Source organism: Poecile atricapillus, chromosome 5 (assembly GCF_030490865.1).
Source record: "Poecile atricapillus isolate bPoeAtr1 chromosome 5, bPoeAtr1.hap1, whole genome shotgun sequence".
NCBI lineage: Eukaryota > Metazoa > Chordata > Aves > Passeriformes > Paridae > Poecile > Poecile atricapillus.
Window position 1 is genome coordinate 31,205,828 of NC_081253.1, and position 17,604 is coordinate 31,223,431.

Sequence of the window (17,604 nt, forward strand, 5' to 3'; positions counted from 1 at the left end):
GCAAAGACCAGCATTTCTAATTGCACACTACAGAATGTTCTTAAAATTCAGGAAGAAGTATTTTAAAATTACTTATTATGTTCCCCTGAAACTTTTATCTGCTTTCTATGCACTTAATTGAAGCTTTAGCATGAGATTTCTCTGAGAGCAGCAGAATCATGAACACTTTCAGTTTAGCAGCAGCCTGGTTGTTGAGTGGGGAAGATCAGTGTGTTTTCCACACCCCACTGTTTCTAAACTCACATCCACACTCGTGCATGGAGGATACTTCCAGATGTTTAAGATATTCCATATCCTGTTTTAAACAGTTTGGGTTTCAAACAGGGTCAGTTTGAAAGCACTACAGCTGTTAACACCTAAGAAGTACTCAATCTATTTTATTCTCAGCATTCATCTGCCTGCAGCCCACTAGATGATGGCTACACAGCAATTTATATGGCTGGGCTGGGTACTATGTCCTGTCCAATATATTTTCCATCCTTTTCTATCTCCTTTTCTAGACTTACCTCCCTCTCTTTCTCCTCTGAACATTGCCTATGAAATCAGTACAGTATCTCAAATTTGCTCCTTTCAAGACAGTTAAGAAGTGCCCTAAATTTGAGTACCTTTCTTAGCAAATACACGTGATTGCTCCATGTTTTGCTCTATTACCAGAGCAGAATGTTGCCCTTTTACTCTCAAGTCTTTGATAGCCTGCAATGATATTTTCAAATGCTTAAATAAGGATGATGATCCACTGAAGGCCAGAAGTCGAAGCCTCTGCTTCAAAGATCTATGTTTGAACACATTATCCTCAACATTCCCATTCAAGAATGAGCTGGGGCAGTACAAACACTCTGTGTCAGAAGTCAGTGTGGACAGTGGCTTTTAGTGCCATCACTAATCGAGGGTGTCACCAAGGGTGCTGTCCTGTGCAGACCTGGAAGACACGAGCCTGAATTGCCTTGTGATCGTGAAGTGCTCGGCTGTAGTCAACTGACACCTCTCCCACAAATCCTTAAAAATTCTGATTAATTATTCATTTGAGTGATAGTGCAGGGTTTGGATTTTTGCTCTGATCTTTTTCCAACTAGTACTTGGAAAATCTTCTCATAGCACAAGTGATTTACACAATATGACTGTCAATCTCTTTTAGTTGATTTTGCTTATGGGCAGCTTTATTCATGGCAAATGATTAAATCGTCTGGAGATCCTCCCTAAAAACACAGAATGAATCTGGTTTTTTCCTTCCTCCCAATTTTATTCCTCATTTTGAAGGCATACTTATTGGACTTTTAATGGCTAAACATTAATTAATAATTAATCCTATTAATTTCACACGGTAACAGGACTTACCCAGACACTTCATAACTGATTAATGCACCCCAATAGCTGATCAGTATCACACACTTGGTAAAATAAACAGCATCCTCCCACCCCAAAACCCCCAATAACTAACCCCCATCTAAAGCACTCTGTGCCATTCTCAAAAACAACTCCTAAATATAAATACCTATTTTTCATTTCAACATCTAAAACTGCTACTGTCACTGGCCAAATATTTTATAGAGGTTCATACAGGATGATTTACTAGTGAAAACCACCTAGCTGAGAGTCAAGAAAATATAATTTCTAGTTCTGCCTCTTCAGCAGAATTTATATGGCATGTATATGCCTCTTGCAACACATCCTTTTCCCATCTGTCTATTTAACTTCAAGCCCATATCTTGCTATATACACTTTTAATACACATTAATCCTTGTATTTTTATTAAGGTTTGCCATTCCATATGCATTTTTAATTTTTTAAAAAAACATTTTATAGAAAATAAGATTTTAAAAATCACAATTGCTGTTTTACAGCATTTTGGCCAATGACATCTGTTGACTTTAAAAGACAATAGAAATTCATTACAGAGAAAAAAATTTTATTTAATAAAAATCACTCACTAAACCACACAAAAACTGTCCTAAATTTTATACTGCAAATTTAGCCTTCTAAACTTGTGCTTAAAGAGGAAAAATATAGGGCAACCATTGTTTTATCAGCACAGATTATTTTTTTCCAAAATGAATATAAAACTTAAAGTGTCTTTAGATAATTTTTAGATCATGCATTTATTCATTAGCTGCACTCTGCCAGCTTTCCTCTCTGATTTGAAATTTCCTGAGACCCCTTCACTGGGTGGGACTTTGAGGACAAGTGTGATCCCTTTTCTCAGTACTCTGCACTTTGCCAGGTTAAATGGAATGACTACAAAATCCAGAGATCACCCAGACAGTCTGGACATCTCAATTCCCAACATACTCGATGGTGCCCAGAGAGACAGCCATGGAACAGATAACCCCAGGACACAACTCAGCCTGACACAGCCTGGAGCTTGAGCAAATCCTTTTGGAAATGTCCCTTTGCAAACCAGCCATGCACGAGTATTTCTGTGCAGTAGAGAAAGCACAAACAATATTTGATTTTAGTGCATTAAAGTCATGGTATGTGTTGAGAATGATGATGGAATGCTTGATTTTCCAACAGCAATCATCTCAGAGTCTCAAACAACAGTTACAATGTGAAAAAGTTGTAGTTTTTAAAGAAAGTAAGTTTTAAGGAGAAAGGTTTTAAAGTAAGTGATGTGAATAACTTGCACAACTTTTAGAACAGCTGGCCAAAGCTTGCTCCAAGTAGTCAAGACTTACAGCACTGAGGAAGTTCCAGAAGGCAGTTCTGAGCCAATTCTAAAAAAAGGGTGAACAAACTGACCCTACCACGTCGCCACTCTCAAAAAGCAGAAATCCAGTTCAAGAACTAGAGAATTCAAGTGAGATTAAATTAATGATGATCAATATTTTATAAAAAATGCAGCTTGTCTCCAAGTAGACAAAGCATCTGCATTTCGTATGCCATTATATTTAAGAAAGTGAAGCAATAGAAAGAAAGTATGAGTTAAGTTAGTTACATTAGTCTCCAGATGTAGTTATAAACAGGAAATTGTCATTGGGAAGATATGTTTCTAATGTATTCCAGCAGGGTTTATTTCTTAAGCATGACATTATTGAACAATGACCAGGAGAAAAATAATTACTGATAAAATCTGCAGGCAGAAAAAATAAGAGAGGAAAAAAAGGGGAAGAAACTAATGATCTGAAACCTAAAATTGTTACAGAGGAAGCTTGCAGACCACAAAGACTGATGAAGGGGCAAATAACAGAGAGAACCCTCATCAACCCAACAGAGCCCATTGTTTTCCCACAAGCAAGCCTGCGAATCCCACACGTGGTAACAAACTTTGCTTCTTGGGAGACTTCCCTGTGAGGATGGAAGAATGAAGTCTTGATAACCTGGTAGGATTTCCACTAACTGAGGACCTTCTCATGAAACCTAATCTGGGAAGGAATTTCGAAGAGATCCTTGAGATGACAACAATCGCTGCACTGGATCAGCTGCTTGTGAGAAAACACTCAAATGTTATCTGCTGAGGGCTTTAAATGCAGAAGGATGTTGACAAAACGGAGAAAAAATTCACAGGATATTTACCAAAGTTAGCAGAGGGCTGGAAAACCCACTTTAAGAAGCTCCATAAAATCAAAACCAGGCCAATGGTGAAAGAAACCAGTCACAAAAGAGCCCATTCCACACAGACATCCAGACAAATGAGCTTTTCAATCAAAGGTTTTCTGGGTAAAGTGAACTGCACACAAAGATGAATTCAGAAAATCTGTGGCAGTTCCCTTCTTCGCATTTTTCCTGCCCACTGTCCTGTGCAATAACAGATAGCACACAGATACTGATCAGCAATTTTTCTTATATCTGACATTCTCCAGAATGCCACATTCAGCCACCTCCCAAACTTGTGTGGGGTTTGAACAGCACATCCCATCACTGGGTCGGGTATCAGGAATTTTCTCTTTTATTAATTTCTAGTTGTTCCTTCTACCTAAGGGACTATTCTAACCCCAAGGGACCTCTGGACCTGGGAGATGTCAAACATTGTATTTTCCTATCAGCACACATTTGAAACCAAGAAATATTTGTATCTCACACAGTAACAAGATTATTTAAGAGGGTAAAAATCTGCAGCCTCCCATTGGCATCAAAATGGAAAATGATATAAAATTATAATGAATCACAGCATGGCTTGGGAAAAGACACAATGGGCCAAATTCTTAAACTGTTAGTTTATACATATAATGTTCTCAGGCACGAACCTCAGGTTTGGTCCAGCTCAGTGGGATGGGCTAGTTTGTGTTCATCTGCTTGAGAATTAACATTAGATTTTCATGGCATTTTTAGTAAAAGGAGCAGATACAAATAAACCTATTTTCTACAAATTAATTTAGCTTCAAAAATAAAAACAACAAAAAACACCCATATATTTTGTAATTTATCATAGCAGCAGGGGAAATTGCATACTCTAGGAGTCTTATTAAAATTAAATTTGATGTGTTCATGCATCAATTCTTAGCAAACCACAACCAGTAAAGACGCCATGAGGAAAAAAACAATCATGTTTTCAAGACAGCCAGGAACTGGAGCTAAAGAATTAATTGTTAAGACTAATTATCTCTATATATCTATAAATCAATTTAAGCCATACAATCAAAACAAAACTATGTGCTTCTCTTTAATATTTACACCTCCCTGCACAATTCAAGATTTAATTAAAAATACCTGAGACATCAAAAGGGAGATGTTCCTGCAATTTGGGTGCTAAATCTTCATCCCAGGGAAGAGAGGTTCAGCTCTTTCATTTAATACAGGTGATCAATGCCAAATCAGACATTGCACTTTAAAAGAGCCCTGGTTTAGGGCAGGGTCACTGGATAAGTTGGGAAACAGCTTTGTAACCTGTCTTGGAGAAGTTGCTTTTCTCCTTTTTTCCATTAGAACATCCATTATAAGGAAACATTTCTGAAAAAAACCCCAACAGGCCCCATTTTTTTGCAGTGCTTTTGTGTCATCCAATTGGTCGTGTTATGGTCCAAACTCTCATGGAGGTTTGATGTGGGCATAATGAAACCACAGCCTCTGAAAAATACCTGGCAAGAGGAAGAAAAGGGTGAAAAGGCCACTGATATGCAAAATTCAATCTCTCAATAATCATCTGGGCAGGGAAAAAGCCATCCAGAAGTGTGCATCTATGGAACAGGTTGTATTTTATTTTCCAGACACACACTGGACTGAGAGGAAGGATATTATCCACATCTATGACCCACAGTGTAGAAGACTGTGCAGTCTTTTTTTCCATCTCTCACTTCCTGACAGATTTTTTGTGTTTTATTTGGGGGTGGACTGCTTTGTTGTTGCTGTTCTGAGACCTTTTGATTATTTTGTGTGGTGGCATGGAGTTCTGGGTGTTTGTTGGGGTTTTTTGGGGGTTTTTTTTTGTTTTTCCCTGGTTGGTTAGTTGGTTTTGATTGATTTTTTTTTTTGGGGGGGGGGGGGGGGGGCAGGGTTTAATTTTTTTGTTTTTTGAGAGGCAAGATAAACAGATATTTTCTTATTCAGCTCTTCCCATCTGACTTGCTTTGGTCTTCAGGATGTCCTTGACCGGTCCTGAACCACAAATTCCGCTTTCTGCAGTACTTTAAAGAGAACAGTCATGGCTGGAAGGCTTGGCTGCAAACCTCTTTATCCCAATATTAAAAGCTTCTCTGTACTCCACCCTCCTCTGTCCTTTCAACAACAAATGAAACTGAGCTTTAACATGGAAGGGAGCTCAGAAAAATATCCATAATATGGTTATTTAAGGGCAGCAGCAGGACAGCATCTCTGCGTGTGTGAAGTGTGTGAACTGGTGTCTTCACTTTGTGTATCCTTAGAGGTCAAGGACATGATGAAAAATATTTCAAGTGGTTTCAAAGTGATTCATTCTATTAGCATTTTGTCTGGTCATCTCCAGATCTTACAGAGGAAAAGAGGAAGAAGAAAAGGATAATGAACTGAAAGCTGGGTAAGTGAACAGCCATAAGTCTGGCTCTCACAAAAACGTCCCTTGGCAGACTGTGGAAGAAACAGACCAAAATTCAGGTGTTTATTCTGGTTTCTCCCTAACACTCCTCCATGCAGCTTTCTAACCACTGCTCTGGTTATGTTGCTCCTTCCATCTGTCATGCTGCTCTTTCTACCTGTTCCCACCTCTGGAAATCTTTCTAATGCTTGATAAGAAGGATCAAATTCATTCCTACAGTCTGATCAAGAAGTTAAAAACTTCATTAATCAAGGAAAGTAATCATTTCACTTAAAAAATAAAGTGTTATTGACAACATGTAGACAAGTATTTGAGTACTGTAGGCATGTTTGGATACAGCATCTGGGTGCCATGTGCTTTAGTTTTTGTATCATTCTAGAAATAAGTTTGACTAGAAAACTTGAAGGAAAATATGGTTTGTAATAAATTATGATAGTAGTTCACCTTACCTTACAAATAAATAAATGCATTGTAAAACATTAGTGTTCAACTTGCTTCTTTTTTCCTGCAGTACAGCTCCAAGCACTTGGAAAACACAAAGGGAAATGCTACCTAGATAAAGCCACTGGAGAATTCTCTAGAAAAATCAAAAATAGTTGCTTGGAGAAAACTGTCTTCTAATTGCAACTGTCCCAGAAAAATTGTCAAGAAAATATAAGAGACATGTTTGGGATAAAAGTACAATGAAGCATCAGAAAAAAGTTCGTCCAAGATATTTTATGTTTCTGTAGAACATCAGCTCCATCTGCTGGGAAAAATAAGTTTGTGGAACAGCAGCTGCAGTTTCTGTGCTGGGCAACCCAAATTTTTGTGCTGAGTTAAGGGCTTTAGATTTAGAGAAGTAAACAGTTGTATATCAAATCTTGACTCTGACAGTTTGGTGACACAAGGGCTTAAGAAAAATGTTTTCTGGTGGCCGTGTTTCGTGGTCTGGAAACTGGAAGCACGTGACTTCAAAAGCTTATTAGAGTGATGAATGCCACTGCTAAAAATAGTTCTCAACATCAAGAAAGTGTCATTTGTTTTTCTGCTAGGTATTAATTTTAATTTAAAACAAATTATGATTAATCACATCGCAATTAAAAGCAAATCTAGATTAAAAAATATAAATATGGCATCAGAAGCTACATGCCTTCTAAAAACTCTTTTACCCCTAAACCACTTTATATTTCTTCAATATTTCTTTCTATATGACATTAGTTTTTTCAAGCTGTTCTAATTGTTGAAAAATTTTCAATTAGCATTTTCAAAAAACAAACTACAGATGTGTGCTTAATCAAAAAGTCCAGTACCTCTAGGCATCTCTTCAAAGACTACAGATGCATAACCTAAGTCTGTCTTCAAATGAGTATTCAATTAATTGGGGATTGTTTCAAACATAAAAGTCTTTTCATTGCTCTCTGAATTCTGTTCCAAGATTTTTCAAGTCCTTCCAAAAGTCATCTTTATTTACTTGGGAAGTTCTCTAATAAACTGGTGATTATGTAAGATCACATGCAATACTTGGTATCTTAGCTCCAATATTCCAGACTTGAAGAAAGTAATGTGATTCTGGTAGCAATTATTCAGACTTCTATCTCCAAGGTGGTTTACTTAGGGAATGTATGTAGAAAGTTAGAGCAGGTATCTACACACTCCAGTGACACCATAAACATACACACAACACTTCTGAGAACAGTTATTTGAAATCCTTTTTGGACCAGCTCTCAGAGGAAACCATTTCCACATGTGAAATCATAGAATTCAACCCACCCAAAGCCTCCAGTGATCAGGGAGAGCTGAGGCCAGCCTGAGTTTCCACCAGTGAGCCAGAGACACTCAGCATTTGGTTTATTCAGGAGTCCAATAAAACACCATTAAAACAGGTGCAAAGCTGCTGCATAGCAAGAGAGCACTGTGACAGATTTCTGCACAGAACTAACTTTGCTTGGGGTATTGGAATTTTATAAAGACAAACTACACAAGGTGCACACAAACCCACATATTTTGTTTCCACTGACAGAATGCTGCAATGTTTAAAAAAAGGGTCAAACTTAGCCTAAAACACATGAAAACAGCTAGGCAATGACTAACTGCAGCACAATAAAGTCTTTTTGGCACAAAACAGTAAGAATCAACTAAATGAATCTTTAAAGGCAGCTGTACTATTTTGATAGAATGAAAACAACAGCAAAGAATGTGTTTCAATACCTTAATAAGATTACTGATCCATCTTCTAAAGATGGCTTTCTCAAGGGAAAACTGAGCCTTAAAAGCTGAGCTACATGAGTAGTCTCTGTTTCCTTCCTGCATTTTTTTTAGTATGGTAATAACACAATCAATTCTTTCAATATTGACTCCCTGTATTTCCTGCCCATTTCCAAGGAACTTGTTTATATGAATAATAAAAACTCTGGGAAAAAAAAAAAAAGTTATGAAAAATGCAATAGTAGAGAGAAAGATTTCTACATCTAACTAAAGTGAAGGGCCACTAGCTCAGAGCAGCTAAGCATGAAGCAGTGCAATTCCACAGGAACAAGGCAGAGGAGTGGAGTGGAGCAATCAGCATTCCCTGCCCCAGCTCACAGTGTCTGAAGAGCTCTGAGCTCACCAGCTCTCACTCAGCAGTCAAGGTAAAGCCACATTAACTCAAAACAACCCTCAACAAGGCATTGCACTCAGATATTTTTAGTTGTCCACCAACTTGGTGCCCAAGCACACGTAACCAAGAGGAAACTGCAAAAGCCTGATTCTTTCAGCCATAGCTGGGGATGGCAGCTAAAACAAATTCTTGCTACCTCAGCTTGTATTAATGAAGCCCTAAACCAGCCTGAAGAAGAAGCATTACCCATTGAAGTACATTAACTTTTATAAATATTTCTGAATAATTATATAATCTGTAAGACAACTAAATATTGTACACAGCAGAGCACCTGAATATACAGATATAAGGAAGAACACACTAAAGAGATTAATAAAAGCAACTACTTCTAGAGCCAGTAAATTCACCTAGAAAACCTACAAAGTGTCTGAGTTGTGAAAAGAGGTTAAGAGTACATTCCATTTATGTTTCATTCAAAATTCTTACCTTTAATTTTCTAACAGCATCTCTTACAACTTCTGTGCCTTTGGGCTGCTCCACTTCTGTACTGCCTAGAAACTGAAAATATTGTAATTTGTGAGCAGTAAGTTATGCATTTAAAGGCCTAATCAACTTGAGTAATCTCATTTTCTAATTATTTTCTAACAGCATTTTAGAAAGGCAATTGTTTCAGTAGCTGATAAATAAAAAAACTTCACATAGCTATTTTTAATCCAGAAAATATCAAGAATTAAATTTTATATTAATATTAGCATTTTCAAAATTGACTTTAAAAACACATCCTATAGAAATCTGTAAATTAGAGATTCAAGCACTTTTTTCCAGAGGAAAATTACCACTTTGGTAATAACTCTTATTAGAAAATAATGAAAAAATGCAAACCAAATACAGATGGAAGATACCTCCCATGAATCAACACGAGCCAGTCATTTGGACTATGTCACTAAAACATTCATACAAGATGTAAGATAAATTAAAAGAACTGATTTTCCTCTCAGAGCTGCTTGGTATAGTAACTTCACAGATTTACTGGAACTAGGCTCCAGCTTATGTAAAACACGAGTCATAGTCAAATAGTTTCTATTACAATTCATATTTTTACCACGTAAGGTTTTAATGAAAACCAAACACATGTTGTTCCATATATAAAGCATAATATTGCAAAGGGACCTTAATTCTTTATTTGTACTCCGAAATGCTTTTATTTTCTCCACAGTCACACTTGCCTTCTACTGCACTGTTACAAAAGGTATGATAATCCTTCCTGAAACCCACCTATGTAATACACCAATTGATTTTTTACTGCCCAGTTTTCACACTGAAGTACGGTTAAGTCACACCATGTACATGTACGTGCTAAAATAGTGCTAGGGAAAAAACCTCTCCCTTTTTTCCCAAAGTACATTTTTCTGTGTACCATGACACACAGAGGCATGTACAATTTTTAAATACTAGTTATTTTGAAAGGAATTTTAATTTGCTAAGATACAGACAATTTAAACAGAGTAACTCTGAAGTTTTCAGTTCTATTAAACCTTCCAAACATGTTTAGTGTAGTCAGTGTGCTCAAGGTACTCCTGCAAAGAAACTGCAGCTCCACCAATAATGAAGCCTCATTAGACATTTGCTACTGACTCTGAAATACGACGTGCCACCTTGAAAACAATGGTGTGTAAATCAAAACACCATATGCACATCTACTGTCAGTATTCTCAAAGGCTCTGCTATTGATTTGATGTCTTTCACACAACATCTCTGATGACTTTAGACCAAGGGGGTGATCTTGCCTGGAAAAGTGATAGCTGCACAAAATGCATGTAGAGAAGGAAGAATGATTCTTGAACATGATGGATACTGCACGTGGCAGAGACAGAAAAGGAATGATGAGGGAATATTTGTAAGGAAAAAAAAACCCAAACCAGTAGGTAAGATGAGATGAGAGTGTATGAGGAAGGTTGAAACACCAACATAGATATCTGTACATAAGCACACGCCACATGTGGCAGAATACAAGAGGCAGAATTGTTGTAAGTTTGTGAGCAACTCAAGGTATGTGATACACAGAGCAGAAACCCTGCAGAAACACAGGAAACAAGAGCTGCAGGTGTGAACAAGGCTCAGTGAGCAGAGAGCAGGTCACTGCTGCCCATGGAGAAGCTGCCAGCTGAGACAGATGCTTCATCCATGGCTGTTTCCTGATCCTTGTGCTGTTTTCAAACTGGCAGTACCAGCATCAGTGTAAGCAGCCCAGTATTTCTCAATACAGATTTGGGGCCAAGCCTCGGGTGGAACTGGGTCATACACAAAGAGAGATGCCCCACGTTATGATGCCTTGCCTTCAGCTGCTTCTCCAGAAGAGCACAGGGCTGCCCTATATTTTTTATTTACCTACTTCCATCCAGATGACTGAGCTCAGATAAAGCTAAGAAAGAAACAGTCACTTCCCCATAGCTCTCCTCCCAGCTCTCTCCTCTGCTTCACAGTCCAAGAAGGACGAAGGCATTCTTTGCTGTATTCAGTAAATCCCAGCAGCACACCAATCTTTCCACAAACAGTACCTTCCACAAATACAGTTTTCCCAGAGGCTTGTACCTCATGCTAATTCACATTACTGCCTCAGAAAATGTAAGCATCAAATTAAGCTTCTGCCACAGTTGGGGAATCTGTTAAATGTCACTGAATTTTAAAGCTTATAGTAATGTTCCCCAAACCAGAAATTACCATTTATGATCAAGGAGGGGAGGGAGAAGTAGACTTCTAAACAGAAAGATAAACTGCTCAAAGCACTTTAAAAGACTGACAAAACCTGAAGAAAAACTCTTTGTGTTTGCTCAGTAAGTTATGAAAGAAATAAACAACCAAGACTCAGAGAATATAGAAACACCATGAGCGTTATTATCAGCATTTATGGAATATAACCCACCAAAATTCCTTAAGTCATTCACTCTCTTCCAGATAAGTGTTACTTTTGACATTAAGCATCACCACTGAAATTTCTATTGCTCTCAGCAGTTTTGAACTGGATGTGGAATTCAAGCTTGTGCATAATAAACTATTAAGCATAGAAAAATATAGTAAAACATGTTTAAGCCAGATATACAAAGATTTGTAGCTTAAGTGCTAATACCATGAAAAATGACAAGGCTATAGAATGGATTACACTGTTTGTATCTATTTCTAACTCTTTTAATTGCAACTGTACTTTTTTTTTAAATTCAGGTGTGTTCAAATTGCTTACGTATTTCATGCTTGACCTCCCTTCTTAATTTCTTGGTAGGAATACTAAAAAGAAAACCAGCAATTAAGGGGAGATATTCTGAATATTTGCATTAATTGGACTGTTCTGTTTGGGAAAAAATTTAGATGGGATTTCACACCAAGACAGATTTGTAACAAAAGAATGACTATGCAATAAAGGCTTAACAAACAGCTAATGTTTTAATGGGAGGCTTTTTATTGCTTGCTTTTTCATCTGCTCTGTACCTTTTCCATCTCATCTATCATCATTTTCTGTTTAATATTAGGTACCAATTACTGTGGTATTACTCATGATAGTTAAGCTAAGCAAACAGATGTATTTGCAAAGCTGGGGCTTCAGCTGCCAAGGTCACCGTGCCATTTGTACAACCCCTGGCACAGCAGACACACTGGCTTCTAGGGGAAGCCACTAACACCATCCTCATGGAATGGGAAGGGGGCCACTCCATCATGGTCTTTTCAGCAGATTTTCCTCATCAAATCTCGTACAAACACAGAAAATAAATATTTATTATATCAGGAAGTTGGTCCAGCTGTGGCATGAATAATACAATTATTCAGCATTTTGTTGTTTCTGCAACAAAAATTTCAAAGCATAGGGGGTAAATGTGAAACCGCCCATTCAAGCCTAGGCTCCTTTAGAGTGCAGTACTGATCCAGAGTTTTAGATGGGAACTTGGCAAGTCAGTGTTTGTTTTCAGCATTTGAGGTTCCCTTCTGCAACTCAACTCATGCAGAACAGCCAGCATATGAAACCTAAGTGTTTCCTGAGAGCAAACTAACACAGCTCCTACACTTCACTGGATAAGAGGAAACAGAAAATAACAGTTCCCCTTTAGATCATTCACTATTAATCCTAAATCATCCATTAAATGCTTAAGTGTTCTTTACATAAGTAATACGTTCAAATACATAATACAGCTGAAAAATGTTTACATATGACTGCTACATCTATTTACTGTCTGCAACTAGCAAAAGGATTACTCTTGAGGTTGATGTACTCCATGCATAATATGCCTATTCAAACAGACACGATACATAATTTAGGCATGCTGCTAGACTCCAATATTTATGTGTTGTTTAGTATCAAGGATAAGTTCATCATGATCATACTGAATTTTCATTGGATACTTTAAAAGGTTGAAAGAAGATGACATTTAATATTTTGTATAACATAAAGCAAGCTAAGACAATTTTCTTTACCACACATTCTTCACTGCAGTCTGACACTCTTCCAAACATATTTCCTACAAAACTGACCAGCAGTTATTATCCTAATATATTACTAATTCTCATTTCACTTGCAGCTGTCTGCAATCAGAAGTAAGTCTTATGAGACCAACAGATCCTATCAGTCAGAACCATTTAAGTGTTCCTTTAATGTACAGTGATGTTTGCCATGAAGAAAGTGATCTGTTGGCCAGCCACATACAAGACAAACACCTCAGATCAAACTGTTTCTAATCTAATATTAGCAGACAACCAGATGTCCAACACTCCACCACATGCAAAGATTTGCAAGATAATGCAGCTGCAAAGAATTAACAGACACTATTTCAACATATTAAATCAACAGAGGTTTTATCACTGACAGCAACTGAGAGAAAATTCAGCCCTGTAATGGCCAGGAGGGCTGTCTTACACAACAAACAATCAGACAGACCCTTTGTGGGGAATACCTTTGTCAGAATGTAGGTGACATTTCCCTAGTCATTAACATGAACAAGACTTTTTTTGGTCCAATTCCATTGTGAAATTATTAAAAATTGCTTTTAAGTTTTTAACTTTTTTCAAAGTTGTACTTTGGCTGGAGATATTAAAATAAAAGGTAAATAATCTTTTACTTTGCTGGCTCAAGAAAAAGGTACTTCAAATGTAAGACAACTTCAGGTGTCCAGAATCCCTTTCATTTCTGACAAGTCTGCTGCTGTTCTGATATGGCCACCAGGTCTTAGGAAGGCCAGGTGAGTTGTTAAGGTTAGCAGTGTGCTTTTTTTCCATGACATTAGCAGGAAACTCTCCAGTAATTCTCCCCCTGGCAGCTTAGATTTTGACCCTCAACATTTTATTGGCTTTACACACAAAGCAGGTGCTTTTCTTCAAAGGTTGGGGGGGGGGGGGGGGAAATCTACCAATGCTTAGGAAAAGTTAGCTACCAGACTTAAAAAAAAAATAAAATAATAAACTTGAGTCTTGATTAAGAAATAGTTTTAGGTGCACTTCTGAATAGTTAATGTAGACTTCCACTCTTCCAGTAGAGAGCAGTGTAGGATATTTTAATAATAAAACAACATCTGTTTCCCTTTGTCATCACATTTCAATCTTAAAAAAAAAAACAACCCAGTCTTTAACAGGGCCAAATTTATTTTTTACTCTGAAATTCCTGAATATTAAAGGTTCTCTTTTATGCAGACTTAAATACAATTATATGAAAACAGTACTTACTAAACTCATACAATGAAGAAAGGAAAATACAACCGATGCAAAATTACTGGATATCTGCTGCCAGCTTTTGACAAATTAGCTCCTTCAACCTCCTCAGTTCTACAGGGATGCTGATTTACTGATGAAAGGAAGACAAATGGATCCACATGGTGAGAACACCAGAACAATGGTGTATAAAACAAGAAGGAAAGAGAAGTGGGACCAGTTTTGTACAAATGTCTAAGCTGTTAACCACTCCATAAGCCCAGGCAGAGTTTTTGCTCAGCCTTGCACATGTGAGCCTTCTCCATCACTCAAACAGCAGAAGGGCAACAGGGACCATAAAACAAACAATACTTTGTATTTTGGGTTCCTTGTCTTTCCCCACCCCACAGTCCAGTTCCTCATCTGCAGCAGCTTCTTTGGTTTTCTATAAATATATGTTTTTGCCAGAGCACATAAATGTTTGGATTTTTCCCCTTTGGAAAGCACTTTCCTAGTGCCACCTTAAAAACAACTCCCAGCCATGATTGCCACTCAAATGAGAGCAGAAATCCAATTCACCACACAGGAGTATGAAGCAGCAAAGTGGCACAGACATCAGCACATTCCCTGAACATCCCCTGCTTGTCTGACATCTAATGTTCTGCACAAACGGTGGCCCTGACACAGGAAAGAAATTCTAGGTATTTTTGGAGGTAGCGTTCAAGTACTACTGGCAAAGAAGAAAGATGAATGCACAATTAAAAACATCCAAAAAAAAGAAAAGGGTTATCTAATGGAAATAAAATATAACCAGGTATTACATCCATCAATATAAAACATTTACAGTAATTAAGATATGAAGAAAGAAAAATCTATTTTATAAGTCATTGAAATATTTGGGGAGAAGAAAGCAAACCTCACAGAAAGGATCATAAAATAATTAGTTTCAAAAAGCCTCACTGGCTTAATTTGTACTTTCTTCTATTCTCTACAAGTGCAGTAATTAAGATCTCTCCACCATCAAATGTACAAGAAGTTATTTCAGTCTTTCAGTCTGTATCTACTAATCAGTAATAAAGAACATTATTTAATAACTAAAGCTCAACATATCTTTGAACAGCTGACAGACAGAGACCACAGACATTTCCCTGGAGTAGTGCACCTCACTTGGATGTGGCTCCTGCCCAAATGTCTGGAAACAGGAATCCCTAGGAATATTCTGGCAAAGGTACCTGAGAAACTGAGGACTTGTGGCAGCCCAAATCCTGCCCACACCTGTCTTCAAACACATGTTCAGATATAGTGAGAAATTATTGAGCCTCTGACTGGAAGAAATCTGACATGTGGGCCAAGTCAGCTGAATCCAGTTTGGTATAACCTTAAAGGCCAAAGAATAGAATAATTACACAAGGTCACACTCCTCCTCAAGTGCCACTGCAGCCAGAAGGGAAAGTGGCACTCAAAAAGAGGAATACAATCAGAATATACATTTTTTTACAAAACTAGCTTGTTCGTAAGGAGAACTTCAGAAGACTTCAGGACACACTTGGTAAATAATCAAAACTTAAATCTTCTCCGGTGTGGTCACATACTAAAGGGGCTGTCAACAAGGTTAAAATAAAAAACCAAATCAAACTGCAACATAGCTATCAAAGCTCTGCATCTAATTCTAAAGATAAAATAATGCTAATACAGCTAGGACCAATACCAGGGAGATAAGAGCAGGCTGGAATACAGAAATCGAGTAGGAAAGGTAACACAGGTGTCTTGTCAAGACTGTCACTGCAGACAACACCAGTTGTACAAGAGAAAACAGCCAGCATCTCTTCAGCACTTCAGAGGCACTTCTCAAACTGAGCCATGCCCTGAAGGGCTGCCAGACTGAACCTGGAGATTAGAGAGGCACTGGGGGTGGTGTACCCTGACCTCTCATTGCACACACCACCACCACCAGCCACCCTGTGGCTACTCAGACTCCAGGCACAGGCTGAGAGCAGCACAGCCACCCCACACTGACTCCCACCTTAGGCACTGGCAAGGAGAGAACATTTCCTGCCTCTGCTCCACACACTTGTTAGCTGGAGCTGACTGTTCACTCCAGCTCTGAGTGACAAGGCAGCAGCAGGAGGGTGACAGGGATACATCTCAGGGATAGTCCAACTTGGAGTAAAAAAGGCCAGCAAGCTCAAGTCACTTTTAGAACATTCCTTTAAAACTTTAATGTATGGGAAAAGTGCTTAAAAAGGGAACACTTTGCCAGTGCACAAATGGCAGTGATGCTAATACTAGCAGTACATCATGCTGAAGGCCTGTTTTCCTTTTAATCCCATGTGCACTTCCCATAGCTGATAAATAAAAACCAAGGATAACTTTGGCATGTAATAAACAGAGGCAGGAGAAAATGGCAGTGAGGGAAAATTCATCAGTGGAAAACAATTTCTCATCATCCTGGCTATGACTGGGTCACACAGGTTTTTTTTGATAGCATTCTTTCCTCATGTGTGTTGCAGTGTTCTTCAGCCTGCACATGCAACAAACCTGTGCTCAGAGGCTGGACAAAATGAAGGCATAAATTAAAGAATGATGCATTTCCAAAATGTATCTATTTTGCTTAAATTTGGACATACTCTGTATTTCCAGTTTTGGCTTTTTACACATGTGAAAAGGTTATTTTTTTTTAGTAGGAGAAACTGTCAGATCCTTTTACTGCAGCAGCAGATGTCTGTGAGTAACCCAAAGGCACCATCCTCAAGTTATTAGTGCTCTTTTACTTCAATCCACACACTATTGACACACCAAACAACAGAATCAAATCACTGTCTTCTGTTTCTCTGCCTCTACTCATCAACCCTGCAGAGCCTTCTGTAGCACAGCTGGATACTGCCTGAAAGTTTAAGGATAACAACCAGGAGAAAACCCATCAAATGAGCATAGTATTGACTAATGTGATCTAGCTTGACCCCACATGTGGCCTGAATTGTTTCTGACTTGTGTAGAAAATGACTGAGCTATCCAACCACAGATGCTCAATAACATCCTTGCCAGCTCCTGCAACCCTCTCTTGTTACTCTCATATTATTGTAGATTCCATTTAGTTTGTGACCTCCAAGAATTAAGAACTGGCAGCTCTAAACTGACTGGTCAGTCTTAAAATACAGCACATCTTTCGCTCTGTAAGAATTTTCACTGCTGAACCAATATTCAGTGAAGGTGGGCACAAGAACTACTCTGTATCAAGAAAAGACAAACATACCTAATTATCTAACCTAATATTCCTTTAGAAAGGATATTCAAATGTGGAAAGCCTTTGATACTCACTGAAGACTCATCTCACTTCTTGAATGTCTCAATTTAGAAAAAATTATATTCCTGATTGGATTGTTGCCAGTAAAAAAAAATAAAAAAAATATTT

The 17,604-nt window shown here is 37.9% G+C and overlaps 1 protein-coding gene across 4 annotated transcripts in view; it reads right to left on the reverse strand.

Annotated features, from left to right (window-relative positions):
* GULP1 (GULP PTB domain containing engulfment adaptor 1) overlaps window positions 1-17,604 on the reverse strand; it is a 146,009-nt gene that overhangs the window by 31,939 nt on the left and 96,466 nt on the right. For all 4 annotated transcript variants that reach the window (XM_058839715.1, XM_058839712.1, XM_058839714.1 and 1 more), the window contains one exon: window positions 9,012-9,083. In XM_058839715.1, coding sequence (XP_058695698.1) covers window positions 9,012-9,083 — 72 coding nt within the window. The remainder of the gene's footprint in view (window positions 1-9,011; window positions 9,084-17,604) is intronic.